The 13,530-nt window shown below is 36.0% G+C and overlaps 3 protein-coding genes across 6 annotated transcripts in view; 2 read left to right on the top strand and 1 right to left on the bottom strand.

Annotated features, from left to right (window-relative positions):
* LOC124316898 (28S ribosomal protein S35, mitochondrial-like) overlaps positions 1-13,530 on the top strand; it is a 148,002-nt gene that overhangs the window by 107,638 nt on the left and 26,834 nt on the right. The gene's annotated exons all lie outside the window — the stretch shown is intronic.
* On the top strand, positions 49-11,380 carry LOC124314177 (titin homolog). Its single transcript, XM_046779288.1, has 63 exons — positions 49-136; positions 382-579; positions 709-865; positions 983-1,042; positions 1,104-1,175; positions 1,240-1,299; positions 1,367-1,414; positions 1,484-1,531; positions 1,602-1,661; positions 1,731-1,788; positions 1,852-1,934; positions 1,996-2,058; positions 2,121-2,180; positions 2,264-2,311; positions 2,379-2,438; positions 2,505-2,561; positions 2,645-2,704; positions 2,762-2,821; positions 2,889-2,948; positions 3,010-3,069; positions 3,127-3,195; positions 3,374-3,433; positions 3,493-3,555; positions 3,616-3,675; positions 3,744-3,803; positions 3,872-3,925; positions 3,996-4,055; positions 4,114-4,173; positions 4,232-4,297; positions 4,362-4,463; positions 4,531-4,590; positions 4,650-4,709; positions 4,777-4,836; positions 4,895-4,957; positions 5,028-5,087; positions 5,155-5,202; positions 5,281-5,340; positions 5,408-5,456; positions 7,873-7,886; positions 8,190-8,249; positions 8,320-8,379; positions 8,451-8,510; positions 8,572-8,631; positions 8,692-8,751; positions 8,814-8,873; positions 8,953-9,012; positions 9,081-9,137; positions 9,202-9,261; positions 9,329-9,388; positions 9,454-9,540; positions 9,614-9,673; positions 9,732-9,791; positions 9,853-9,912; positions 9,981-10,040; positions 10,115-10,162; positions 10,243-10,302; positions 10,369-10,425; positions 10,486-10,533; positions 10,604-10,657; positions 10,714-10,767; positions 10,825-10,899; positions 10,966-11,022; positions 11,095-11,380. Exons 2-63 carry the CDS (start codon positions 547-549, stop codon positions 11,226-11,228), a joined length of 3,846 nt encoding a protein of 1,281 aa, XP_046635244.1. The 5' UTR covers positions 49-136; positions 382-546; the 3' UTR covers positions 11,229-11,380.
* On the bottom strand, positions 11,253-13,528 carry LOC124315490 (glucose-6-phosphate exchanger SLC37A4-like). The gene is made up of 10 exons (XM_046781207.1): positions 13,211-13,528; positions 13,095-13,151; positions 12,927-13,025; positions 12,722-12,855; positions 12,519-12,654; positions 12,164-12,439; positions 12,017-12,102; positions 11,840-11,953; positions 11,633-11,771; positions 11,253-11,564 (listed from the first exon to the last, which is right to left on the bottom strand). The coding sequence occupies exons 1-10, from the start codon at positions 13,305-13,307 to the stop codon at positions 11,398-11,400; spliced, it is 1,305 nt and encodes a 434-aa protein (XP_046637163.1). The 5' UTR covers positions 13,308-13,528; the 3' UTR covers positions 11,253-11,397.

Raw genomic sequence — 13,530 nt, forward strand, 5'->3', positions numbered from 1 at the left:
TACTGCATTGGAATGTTAAGATGCGGAGAAAGATACATTACTTTAAACAAATACTGTTTTGCACATAACGCATCAAGGAAGATTATCTTTTCAAGCAACGATTTCAAGGTCACCGCCATGTCGATCTCAAACCAAGGTATGAAAGTTATGAACTTGAACTAAAATCATTTTAAAGAAATGGAAGCCTAACACACGCAGTCGAACGCTAGTATACTTTGTAAAAAGATTTTACAAAGTCAAGCTGCCAAACTCGGTTTTAGAACTAGTCGCTGTTCTTTCAAGCGTGTACTACGCCTGACAACAGCGCGAATAGTTTCGATTGGTGAATAACTAGCAGCTGGGTTGGCCTCTGCTTGACAACAAACCTTCATGTTTACCTAGATTCCCGTTTGAACGCGCTTATAAGACCCGGCGTGCTACATTTTTAACCAAGGCCAAAGCTGTGGTAGGAGCGGGTCTTAGCTGATTTGAAGCAGTCAGAAAGAACTCGCCTTTCGAGCCAAGCTTATCATTTTGTTAAAAGTGCAAAAATATCACGAAGAAATTATGTCGTTCGTTCGCCTAAATCTCGTCAGAAAGGTACTATTGCAAACAAACTAACGTAGGACTAGATTAAAATTTTAAAATGAAAAAAAAAAAGTAAAAGTATTTGTATTCAAAAAAGAGACGAACAAAATTTGAAACTTTGATTTAAATGAACTGTTTAAGGTGATGCCGATTGGAACACGTCTTTTCTGCTCTAAACCTCCTTTGGAGTCTGTTCTCCAGCCTACTTCCAGGAGTACCAGCGCTGTGCATTCCGCAACAGGTTCAAAGCTAACAGAAATTAAGACAGAAAATATGATAGTCGCAGCAACAGATGCAGGTATAATTTCCAAAAGATATGATATGATGTTACTTGAAATTATTCCTGTATTTTGTACTACTACGGCAAAGGGTAAAAGTCTTTGATAACTTAAACTATTTTCATTACATGGATTAGAACCCGTCGCAGCAACTACTACCATTATTGAAGCAGTGAAACATTCCGAAGAAGTTGCTGGTAATTTGATTAACTATGATCAGTTTGTAAGTACTGTGTTCTAATAAAAAATACTACTTAGAAGTACGACCATTGGTAAATTCTTCCGCCGATCCCGCCGTCGATACATTGACACCTGCTGAGGAAGTTGTTGGTAATAATTTTTACTAGGATCGCTTTGCAGAATGTTACATACATTTAATTGTTATATTATTTAGAACCGGTATTAGCTGCTCCTCCCGTAGTTGAAGCAGTTAAACCTGCTGAAGAAGTTACTGGTAGGTAATTTTACTAGGATCGCTTTACAGAATGTTATTTCCTTTTCATTTTCCGAACAAACCTAAGCTGCTCCTTCCATCATGGAAACAATTAAACCTGTAGAGGAGGAAGCTAGTAAGTAAACAGCAACTAGGATCACTGTACAACAATTATTTTTATTTTATTTTTTATAACCACTCCTAGTTACTATTCCCGTCGTTGAAGCGACAAAATCTGCTATAGATATTGCTGGTTATTGATTTTACCAGGATCGCTTTGCAAAATTTTTACAGTAAATGGATTTTTTTTTTTCATTATATAGAACCGGTCTCGGCTCCTCCTCCCGTCACTGAAGCAGCTGAACTTGTTGCCGAAGTACCTGGTAATTGATTTTTGAATCGTTTGGCGAAAATATTTGTTTACATTTGAATTCAATCAATTTAATCTTTAGAACCAATTTTAGCCGCTCCTTCCTTCGTTGAAGCGGTCGTGACTGCGGAAGTAGCTGGTAATAATTTTTAATAGGATCGTTTGGCAAAAATGTTTTCTTTACATTGAATTCATTGTTTGGAACCAGTCTTAGCTTCTCCTTCCATCATTGAAGCAGTGAAAGATGCCGAGGAACCAACGAAAACTGTTGAAGAAATCGTTGCTGGTAATTTATTGATCACAAATTCATTTTTACTTTGCAACTATTGTTAAGAATTGTTTTTTAGAACCGCTCATATTAGCTGCTCCTCCCGTCGTTGAATCAGTTCAAGTTGCTGCGGAAGTACCTGGTAATTAATGTTCACTAGGATCGTCTGGCGAAAATGTTTTTTACATTTAAATTATTGTTTAGAACCAGTCTTAACTACCACTTCCGTCGTTGAGGCACTGAAACCTACAGAAGAAGTTATTGGTAAGTGATTTTTGTTAGGTTCTTTTAAAAGTTTTTTTTTTTTTTTTCATTGAAATTTTTTATGAACTTTGAACCCGTTTCAGTTGCTCCTTCTATCGTTGAAGCAGTGACATCTTCTAAAGAAATAGCTGGTAATTGATTTTTACTAGGATCGTTGAATTTGCGAAAATGGTATTTACACATAAATTCATTATTTAGAACCAGTTTTGGATGCTCCTCCCATCGTTGACGCAGTGAATCCTGCTGAGGAAGTTGCCAGTAAGTGATGTGTGCAAGGATCGCTTGATAGTTAATATTTTATTCTGATTTTATTTCTTAACTTAGAACCACTTGCAGCTGCTCCTTCCTTCATTGAAACAGTGATACCTGCGGAAGAGGAAGGTAAATGTTTTTTTTTTTTTTTTTTTTTTTTAATTAGGATCGCTTTGCGACAATTAATTTTTTTTTTTTATTTCATTATTTAGAACCAGTCTTAGCTGCAGCTGCCATCATCGAACCAGTTAAACTTTTGGAAGATGTTGTTGGTAAATTATTTTTTAGAGAATCACTTTGAAACAATTATTTAGATTTTAATTTGTTAGAACCAATCGTGGATGCTCCTCCCATTGGTGAAGCGATAAAATCTACTGAAGAAAATACTGGTAATTAATTTTACTAGGATCGCTTTTGCAAAATGTGATACGGTATACATTTTATTTCATAATTTAGAACCAGTGTTAGTTGCCACTCCCGCCGTTGAATCAGCTAAAGTTGCTGCGGAAGTAGCTGGTAATCGATTTCTAATCGGATCGTTTTACAATGTTTTTTAAATTTTAATTATTTACTTTAGAACCAGTCTTATCTGATGGTGTGGTCATCGAACAAGTGAAACCTTCTGAAGAAGTTTCTGGTAACATTATCCTTTTTTTTATTAGAATAATTTTACCATTAGGAATTTAATTTTTAGATCCGCTCATAGCTGTTGCTCCCGCCGTTGAAGCAGCTGAACTTGCTGTGCCTGCTGAAGGAATGACTGGTAAATGATTCTTATTAGAATCGCTTTTCAAAATATTTATTTTTACTTTTAAGAGCAAATCATAGTTGCTCCTTCTGTCTTTGAAATAGTGAATCCTGGAGAGGAAGAAACTAGTCATTTTCTTTTTACTGTAGGATCTCTTTACAAACGATTTCTAAATATTTATTTGCCATTTCAGAACCAGTCTTAGCTGATAGTGTCATCGAACCAACGAAAACTGTTGAAGAAATCGTTGCTGGTAATTTATTTGTCACTATTTTTCACTTTGCAACTATTGTAAAGAATTATTTTTTTTAGAACCACTCATAGCTGCTCCCCCCATTGGTGAAACGATAAAATCTACAGAAGAAATCACTCGTCGTAATTCATTTTACTAGGATTGTTTTGCAAAATTTTTCTACATTTTATTTCATGATTTAGAACCAGTCTTAGCTAGTCCTCCCGTCGTTGAAGCAGTGAAATCTGCCGAGGAAGTTGTTGGTAACTGATTTTTGTTAAGTTCACTTAAAAGTTTCTTTTTTTTATAATTTTTTAAATTTATTATTTAGAACCCGTCTTAGCTGTTCCTTCTATCGTTGAAGCAGCGAAACCTGCCGAGGAAGTTGCTGGTAATTGATTTAATTAGAATCGCGGATCGTTGTGTAAAATGTAATATACGTTCTGCTACATTCTTTAGAACCAGTGTTAGTTGCCATTCCCGTCGTCGAATCAGTTGTTGCGGAAGAAGCTGGTAATCGATTTGAAATAGGATCGTTTTACTAAGTTTTTTTAATTATTTATTTTAATTGTTTATTATTTAGAACCAGTCTTATCTGACGGTGTGGTCATCGAACAAATGAAACCTGCTGAAGAAGTTCCTGGTAACATTATTCTTTTTTTTTAATAGAATCATTTTACAATTAGTAATTTAATTTTTAGAACCGCTCATAGCTGTTCCTCCCGTCGTTGAAGCAGCTGAAGTTGCTGCAGAAGTAGCTGGTAATCGATTTTTAATAGGATCCTTTAACTCAAATGTTTTTTTACATTTTAATTCATTCTCTAGAACCAGTTTTAGCCGCTCCTTTCATCGTTGTAGCAGTTAAACCTGCCGAGGAAGTTGCTGGTAATTGATTTTTATAGGAAAGCTATTCGGAACCTTATTTACTTTTCATTTGTATAATAAATACTAGCTGCTCCTTCCGAATCACTTGTAGCTGATTCTTCCATCGTTGAAGCCGTAGCTGCTCCTTCCGTCACCGAAACAGTGAAACCTGCAGAAGAAGAAGCTAGTAATATATTTTTTAAAAAATTAGGATCGCTTTGCAACAATTTATTTGATTTTATTTCTTTATTAAAAACCATTCTTAGCAGCAGCTGCCGTCATCGAACCAGTAAAAATTGTGGAAGAAGTTGTTGGTAAATTATTTTTTCGAGGATCACTTTGAAAAAATTATATTTAGATTTTAATTTGTTTGAACCAATCGTAGATGCTCCTCCCATTGGCGAAGTGATGAAATCTACTGAAGAAATTGTTGGTAATTAATTTTACTAGGATCGCTTTTGCAAAATGTAATACGGTATACATTTTATTTCATGATTTAGAACCAGTCTTGGCTGCTCCTCCCATCGTTGAAGCAGTTGAACTTGCTGCCGAAGTACCTGGTAATTTAATTTCACTCGGACTATTAGCGAAATTCCATTTTTTAAATATGTTATTTAGAACCAGTTTTAGCTACCCCTCCCGTCGCTGAGGCAATGGAACCCACAGGAGAAGTTATTATTGGTAAGTGATTTGTGATAAATGTTCTTTACAGTTTTACAATTTTTTTTTTTCATTTTCATTTATTACTTAGATCCAGCCTTAGCTGCTCCTTCTACCACTGAACCAGTGAACCCTGCGGAGGAGGTTGCCGGTAATCAATTTTCTAGGATTTTTTTTTTCGTACCTTATTTCATTTGTGTTTTCATAACAAATCTTAGCTGCTCCTTCCGTCGTTGAAGCGGTGGCATCTACTGGAGAAATTGCTGGTAATTTATTTTACTAGGATCGTTCTACTAACATGCTTGATAATGAATATCATATTTTGATTTTATTTCTTAATTTAGAACCACTCGTAGCTGCTCCTCCCATCGTCGAAGCAGGGAAACCCGTTGAAGAAGTTTTGGGTAAATAAATGTTTATTAGGATCGCTTAACTCGAGTATGTTATTTTTCATCTAAATTCATTATTTAGAACCAGTTCTAGCTGCTGCTCCCGACCTCGAATCATTGAAACCCGCAGACGTTCCTGGTTAGTGATTTTTCCTAGGAAGCTTTGCGAAATTTGTATTAAATTTAATTTCATTATTTAGAACCAGTTTCAGTTGCCCCTTGCGGGGCTGAAATAGCGAAACCTGCTGACCGTAAGTTATTTTGACTAGAATCCGATTCTGAAATTCAGTATACTGATTTCATACTTTTGCTTCAAAATAGATGTTACTGCTTCTCCCGTTGTCGAATCAGTGAAACCAGCAGAGAAAATTGAAGGTAAAAACTTTTCTTTTTATTGTTTGCATCACGTTAATTGTAATTTTTTGCAAAAGATCCCGTGGTAACATCTTCTGCGACCGAGGACGTCAAACCTAATAAATTTTTCGTCATGCTCAAGAATATTTGGAATCGTTTTGGTAAACATTAGCATTTCCTTTGAATTAGATTTTCCTTTTTGTCCTCATAGTGTAACTGTGTAACTGCTGTTCCATCAATCAAAAGTGGTCAAATGAAGAAAAACACAAAACAACCCCAAAAAATTGCAATAAAACTGAGTCAATAAGTTTAATATTTGGGTTGTTTTAGAGAGAATAGTATAAATATGTATATATATAGATAAATATATAGACTAATCTTAAAATAATAATAAAAAATAATCAAGAGAAAATGTCTTTGGTTCGCTCATTCACGACGAAAGTAATGAACTAATGACTCACCATTTAAAACTTTATAAACAAGTGGAAGATGAAAACATCATACAAATTTGTTTTCACATAATTACAATTCATAATAAGTTTGATTTAACCATATCAAATTCTTTTAAAGAAAAGATTCATTCATTTTCGCCTTTTTTTCTAAATACTGAGAATCTGTATGTCAACAAATTTTTGCATTTCCAAGGTAATCCAAACTACAAAGAGACCAGAGTAATAGATTATGGTGTAGCATGTAGCCTCTAACACTATATAGCTTGTTAACTCTTCCCCTCGCGACTTGCGCGCACGGTTATCACATTGTAATCTATCTAACCTAACCTAACCTAACATTTCCACCTTGAGCGCATTTTAATTTTCCGCGCGCAAAGAAAATTCCGCGCATACTAGTGCATATTCCGTCTGTGGTCAGTTTCAAGGTTGGGTTTATTTTTAGTCTTTTTTTGAAGGGTTACTACATTGGAATTTTAAAAAAAGAAACTATTGTTTTGCAAATTACGCAACAGGAAAAATTATCTTGCAAAAATTTTTCTTTGAACGATGTCAAGGTTACCGCTTGTGCCGCCTTGTCGATCTCAAATCAGGGGAAACAAAGTTCTGAAACACTGTCGTACAGGCGTTTGTTCTTACACTTTGTAAAAAGATTTTACAAAGTCAAAGCTGCCAAACTCGTAGCTCGTAGAACTAGTCGCTGTTCTTTCAAGTGTGTTCTACGCCTGACAACAACGCGAACAGTTTTGATTGGTGAATAACTAGCAGCTGGGTTGGCCTCTGCCTGACAACAAACCTTCATGTTTACCTAGATTCCCGTTTGAACGCGCTTATACGATCCAGCGTGCTACATTTTTAACCAAGGCCAAGGCTGTGGGAGGAGCGGGTCTTAGCTGATTTGAAGCAGTCAGAAAGAACTCGCCTTTCGAGCCAAGCTTATCATTTTGTTAACAGTGCAAAAATATCACGAAGAAATCATGTCGTTCGTTCGTCTAAATCTCGTCAGAAAGGTACTTTTACAAACAAACGTTGGACTAGGTTAAAATTTTAAAATGGATAGACGGACGAAATTTATAACTTTGAATGAAATGAACTGTTTAAGGTGATGCCAATTGGAACACGTCTTTTCTGCTCTAAACCTCCTAAAACGAACAATCCTTTGGAGTCTGTTCTCCAGCCTACTTCCAGGGGTACCAGCGCTGTGCATTCTGCCATAGTTTCAAAGCCAACAGAAATAAAGATAGTAAATATGTCAGCAGTCACAGCAACAGATGCAGGTATAATTTTCAAAAGATACGATATGGTTTTTTCTGAAATTATTCATGTACTTTATCATTGATGTGCAGAGTCTTCTAAGTCAATAGCAAAAGGTAACATTTAAATTGCTTTACATAATTAAGGGTAAAAGTCTTAACCTTGAAATATTTTCATTTCATGGATTAGAACCCATTGCAGCAACTACTACCATTATTGAAGCAGTGAAACCTGAAGAAGTTGCTGGTAATTTGATTATAACTATGATAGTTTGCAAGTATTGTTTCTAATCAAAATACTACGTAGAAGTACGACCATTGGTAAATTCTTCTGCCGATCCCGCCGTCGATGCAGTGACACCTGCTGAGGAAGTTGTTGGTAACAATTTTTGCTAGGATCGTTTTGCTTATTTTTACATGTACATTTAATTGTTATATTATTTAGAACCGGTATTAACTGCTCCACCCGCAGTTGAAGCAGTTAAACCTGCCGAAGAAGTTACTGGTAGGTAATTTTACTAGGATCGCTTTACAGAATGTTATTTACTTTTCATTTTCCGAACACACATCTTAGTTGCTTCTTCCTTCGTTGAAGAGATTAAACCTGCCGAGGAAGTCACTGGTAATTAATTTTTTTAAAAGAATCGCTTTACTGAATGAATTTTACTTTTCAATTATTTAGAACCATCAATCTTAGCTGCTCCTTCCATCATGGAAACAATCCAACCTGTAGAGGAGGAAGCTAGTAATAAAAAAAAATTAATTAACTAGGATCGCTTAAAACAATGATTTCGATTTTATTTTTTAGAACCACTCCTAGTTACTACTACCGTCGGTGAAGCGATGAAATCTCCTGAAGAAATTGCTGGTTATTGATTTTAGTAGGATCGCTTTGCAAAACTTTTACAGTAATTGGATTTTTTTTTTTCATTAATTAGAACCTGTCTCGGCTCCTCCTCCCGTCATTGAAGCAGTTAAACTTGCTGCCGAAGTACCTGGTAATTGATTCAACATGTCGTTTGGCGAAAATGTTTGTTTACATCGGTTTACATTTGAATTCATTCTTTAGAACCAATTTCGGCTGCTTCTTCCATCACTGAAGCAGTGAAACCTGCCGAGGAAGTTGCGGGTAATTGATTTGTATTAGAATCGCTTTTCAGAATATTTATTTTTCAGAATTATTTTTTTAGAACCAGTCATAGCTGCTCCTTCTATCGTTGAGACACTGAAACCTGCTGAAGAAGTTGTCGGTAATTTATTTTACTAGGATTGTTTTTCAAAATTTTTATGCATAATATTCAACCTTTTAGAACCAGTCTTGGCTGCCCCTCCCATTGTTGAAACAGCTAAATCTGCTGAAGAAGTTACCGGTAATTAATTCAATTAAGATCACATTGAAAATGTTTACTATACATTTTATTTCATTATGTAGAACCAGTGTTAGTTGCCACTCCCGCCGTTGAAGCACTGACACCCACAGAAAAAGATACTGGTATAAGTGATTTTTGTTAGGTTCACTTAAAAGTTATTTGTTTGTTTTATTTTATCATTAAAATTTATTATTAATTTAGAACCCGTCCTAGCTAGTCCTCCCATCGTTGAAGCACTGAAACCTACTGAGGAAGTTGCTGGTAATCGATTTTATTAGGATCGTTGATCGCTGTGCAAAATGTAATAAACATTCTACTACATTGTTTAGAACCAGTGCTAGTTGCCACTCCCGTCGAAGCCGTTAAAGTTGCTGCGGAAGTAACTGGTAATCGATTTTTAATAGGATCCTTTAACTCAAATGTTTTTTTACATTTTATTTTCTTCTCTAGAACCAGTTTTAGCCGCTCCTTCCGTCGTTGAAGCAGTTGCATCTGCTAAAGAAATTGCTGGTAATTGATTTTTATTAGGATCGTTGAATTGGCGGAAATTTTATTTACGCATAAATTCATGATTTAGAACCAGTCCTGGATGCTCCTCCCATCGTTGACGCAGTGAAGCCTGCTGAGGAAGTTGCTAGTAAGTGATGTTTCAAGGATCGCTTTGTATTAAATATTTTATTCTTATTATATTTCTTAACTTAGAACCACTTGTAGCTGATCCTTCCATCGTTGAAGCCGTAGCTGCTCCTTCCGTCATCGAAACAGTGAAACCTGCAGAGGAGGAAGCTAGTAATAATATTTTTTTAAAATTATTATTAGGATCGCTTTGCAATAGTTTATTTTATTTTATTTCATTATTTAGAACCAGTGTTGGCTGCAGCTGACGTCATCGAACCAGTAAAACTTGTTGAAGAAGTTGTTGGTAAATTAATTTTTCGAGGATCACTTTGAAAAATTATATTTAGATTTTAATTTGTTAGAACCAATCGTAGATGCTCTTCCCATTGGCGAAGCAATGAAATCTACTGAAAAAATTGCTCGTAATAATTTTTACCAGGATCGCTTTGCAAAATGTAACAAACATTTAATTTCATGATTTAGAACCAGTCTTGGCTGCTCCTCCCATCGTTGAAGCACTTGAACCTACAGCAGAAGTGATTGGTAAGTGATTTTTTATTAGTTTGCTTTACAGTGTATTTTTTATTTTTTCATTTATATTTGTTATTTAGAACCAGTCTTAGCTGCTCCTTCTATCGTTGAACCAGCGAAACCTGCCGAGGAAATTGCCGGTAATTTATTCCCTATAATTATTTTTCGAATCCGTATTCAATTTATGTTCTTAACTTCTTATGACAAATCTTAGCAGCTCCTTCCGTCGTTGAAGCGGTGACATCTACTGAAGAAATTGCTGGTAATTTTAATTTTACAAGGATCGTTCTACTAACCTGTTCGATTATAAATATTTTATTTTGATTGTATTTCTTAATTTAGAACCACTCGTAGCTGCTGCTCCCATCGTTGAAGCAGGGAAACCTGTTGAAGAAGTTGTGGGTAAATCAATGTTTATTAGAATCGCTTTTCGAATATGTTATTTTTTCATCTAAATTTATTATTTAGAACCAGTTTTAGCTGCTGCTCCCGTCCTCGAATCATTGAAACCCGCAGACGTTCCTGGTTAGTGATTTTTAAAGAAAGCTTTGCGAAATTTGTATTAAATTTAATTTCATTATTTAGAACCAGTTGTAGTTGCCCCTTGCGAGGCTGAAATGGTGAAACCTGCTGGTAAGTAATCTTGACTAGATTCCGATTATAAAATTCATGATACTGATTTTAAACTTTTGCTTCAAAATAGATGTTACTGCTTCTCCCGTTGTCGAATCAGTGAAACCAGCGGAGAAAATCGAAGGTAGATTAGTTTCTCTTTGTTGATTGTATTATGCTAATTGTAATTTTCTGCAAAAGATCCTGTGGTTACATCTTCAGCTACCGACGCCAAACCTAACACGGAGTCTACCGGTATTAATTAACTTGCAATTTCCAGTCTTATTATTTATTCAAATGTTATGAATTCAGCTGGAAGCGACACAGACTCGGACTCGGATTCGGACTCGGATTCGGACTCTGACGTGGACTCGAAATTATCCAAAGGTACAGTTTGATCGTGTATTGTCTAAATTAATTTTTAATTGAAATCATAACTTTGCTGAATATTAGAGTCTAAGACAGAGACAGTCGAAGGAAATTTGGACGAACCCGTAATTGAAGATCCAGGTAATGATAGTCAACATTCGTATATCTGTATGAACTATTTGAGTAAACGATAAATTTACTTTTCCTCAACAGTGGTGGGTCCTGGGGCGTCAAAACAAGGACCGTATAAAAATCCTGAATATTTCACTTACAACGTCATGTCGTTTTACGACATTGAAAAAGTTATGGAATCGTTTAGACTTCCCCAGCCTTCAAACAAAGCTTAAGTATGAAAATATTTTCGGACCATATTTAGAATCAATATTCTTGTATTTTTGTTTTTCCTAATTTGGTTAAAAATGTCAACCAATGAAATGGTTGTAGGTGAATAATTCCGGATGTACCTGAACTAAGACCCATATAAACAATAACTACTGTATTTTATTTTGGTTAGTTTCACTGGGATTTGGGTTTATCTCCAGGCAATCCTGGGGACACTTTGCCAAAAAAGGCTAAAAATAGGGCAGCGGCCGCTGCCAAAATTTCTAGAATTATAAATATTGCGCGCCAGTTGTACAATTGAGCCACGTAACTGCAAGGCAATCCAGACAATATTGCTCCCACTGAAGAGAAAAACAAAGTCAAAACACACGCACTTCCTTAATTTTTCAAATAGCTTGTTTTTGTTTACCATTGGCAGCCAGAGCGACAACGGCATGTGCTGTTCCGCTCAAATGAGAAGGATAAGACTCGGAAGCGACTATGCCAAAAATGGCGATGCAAGCGTACAGACACGCTCCTAGACCGAATCCAATCACAGTAAGGAAAAACTATCGGACAGAGACAAATTGTTTAACATTAGAGATAGTAATTAAACGTGTGAATTGAATTTACTCACTTGAGAAGTAGACGTCGTTACAAAAGTGGTCAGAAGAAATAAAAATCCTGCAACGCCAGCCATGAACCATATGGCTGCAAACATGCGTGGATTACCGGCTGTCTTTTTCCCTGACTTAAACCAAGAATTTTTATGTAATTAGTAATCTTTTTAACAAGTATCAGGGGTAAGGCGTACTTTTTTCATGAGCCAATCAGTAACATATCCAGCGGCGATTCCACCGAAAAATCCTCCCGTCTCCACTGCACTGATGAAACCGCTACCTATAATCATTAACAATAACATTTACTAGGATTTTAGAGAAAATCTTTCAAAGTTTCATACCAGTAAAAGCTGAATGGCCCAAGTCTTCAATCAAGTACATCTGCCCCCATTCAGTCACACTCGTTTTGGCAGCAAAAACGACCAAATAAACAACCGAGACGACCCACAAGAAAGGGGATTTAATGAGATCTCTCCACGTTGACTGGGCAGCAGTGCTTTTTCCATCTGTTTTTTTCTTTGAAGCTTCTGGCGTAAAGTTTTTGTTGAAACCCGCATCGATTGGACTATCACTCAACAGCATAGCAACACAAACTGCGCTGGTTATGGTAACTCCACCTGTGAATACAAGTGAAAAGAGCTGCTGAATGTGGCTGATGTTAAACTATCAACTTATTCAAAAGATATGTAACAATACCGGAAACAACTAGACTAGCTCGCCAGTCAAAATGTTCGATTACCCAAGTTGCCAAGAAAGGGCAAAGAGATCCTGAAACATTGGAAGAAGCAGAAAGTGCACTCCAAAATGTTCCAAATTGTTCAGGACTAAACCACTATGTACATAAAAGAAGAAAATAATTTTGTCATTAGATGCATGGGTCATGGAAGGCTATCTTGTACTTTTTTGAGCAGCTTTGCACAAGCTGGCCAACCTGCTCCTTGAGCAAATCCATTTAAAAACCACAGAGCAGCAAACAAAGTTAATGATGAAGTTGTTGAGAATAATATTGTGGCTCCTCCACTGAGAACCAAACCTGTAAAACAAGTATATACAGTAAGTATCAATGTAATCTATGGAGAAAAGACAATTTAAAGATATGTTTACCTGAAAAGAATAACCATTTGGCACTGATTCTATCAGACAAGACTCCTCCTAAAAATTTGCTTATCGCATATGCTGTATTTTGGCTGCTTGATATTGTTCCTATATGAAAAATGTGAAATGAAAACAAACCTGTCAAGTCAAAAACACTTCACGAGAAAGTAAATGTACCTGCAGCACTTTTGTCCAAAAGGCCATTTTTCATCAAATTTGGCAATGCAAAAGAGACTATAAAACAAACAAGCATTAGATAACGATTTAAAATATTCACATAATTGTTATCCTACCGCTTTTTCGATTATAAGTATACGATGCATATCCAGCAAATAAAACTGCAAAAGTCGTCAGCTGAGTCCGCCAAAAACCACTCGCGTCTTTAGACATTTTGATACAGAACCTTCATCGGCCTTTGGATAGTAACTGACCAACTGATACCATACACAGCCAACACAGGAAGAAAACAAACTCGTCTCGTCTCATGAGCTAGATGGTAACATGACCTTGGCTGTAAATGGTAAACAAAAACAACCTGTTGTGAAGCACGAATCCGAGCCGACACGTCCCAGCAATTAAATGTTTTTATTTCAGCATGTATCCATTTCACTTT

The sequence above is a fragment of the Daphnia pulicaria genome, chromosome 1 (genome assembly GCF_021234035.1).
Source record: "Daphnia pulicaria isolate SC F1-1A chromosome 1, SC_F0-13Bv2, whole genome shotgun sequence".
Taxonomy (NCBI): domain Eukaryota; kingdom Metazoa; phylum Arthropoda; class Branchiopoda; order Diplostraca; family Daphniidae; genus Daphnia; species Daphnia pulicaria.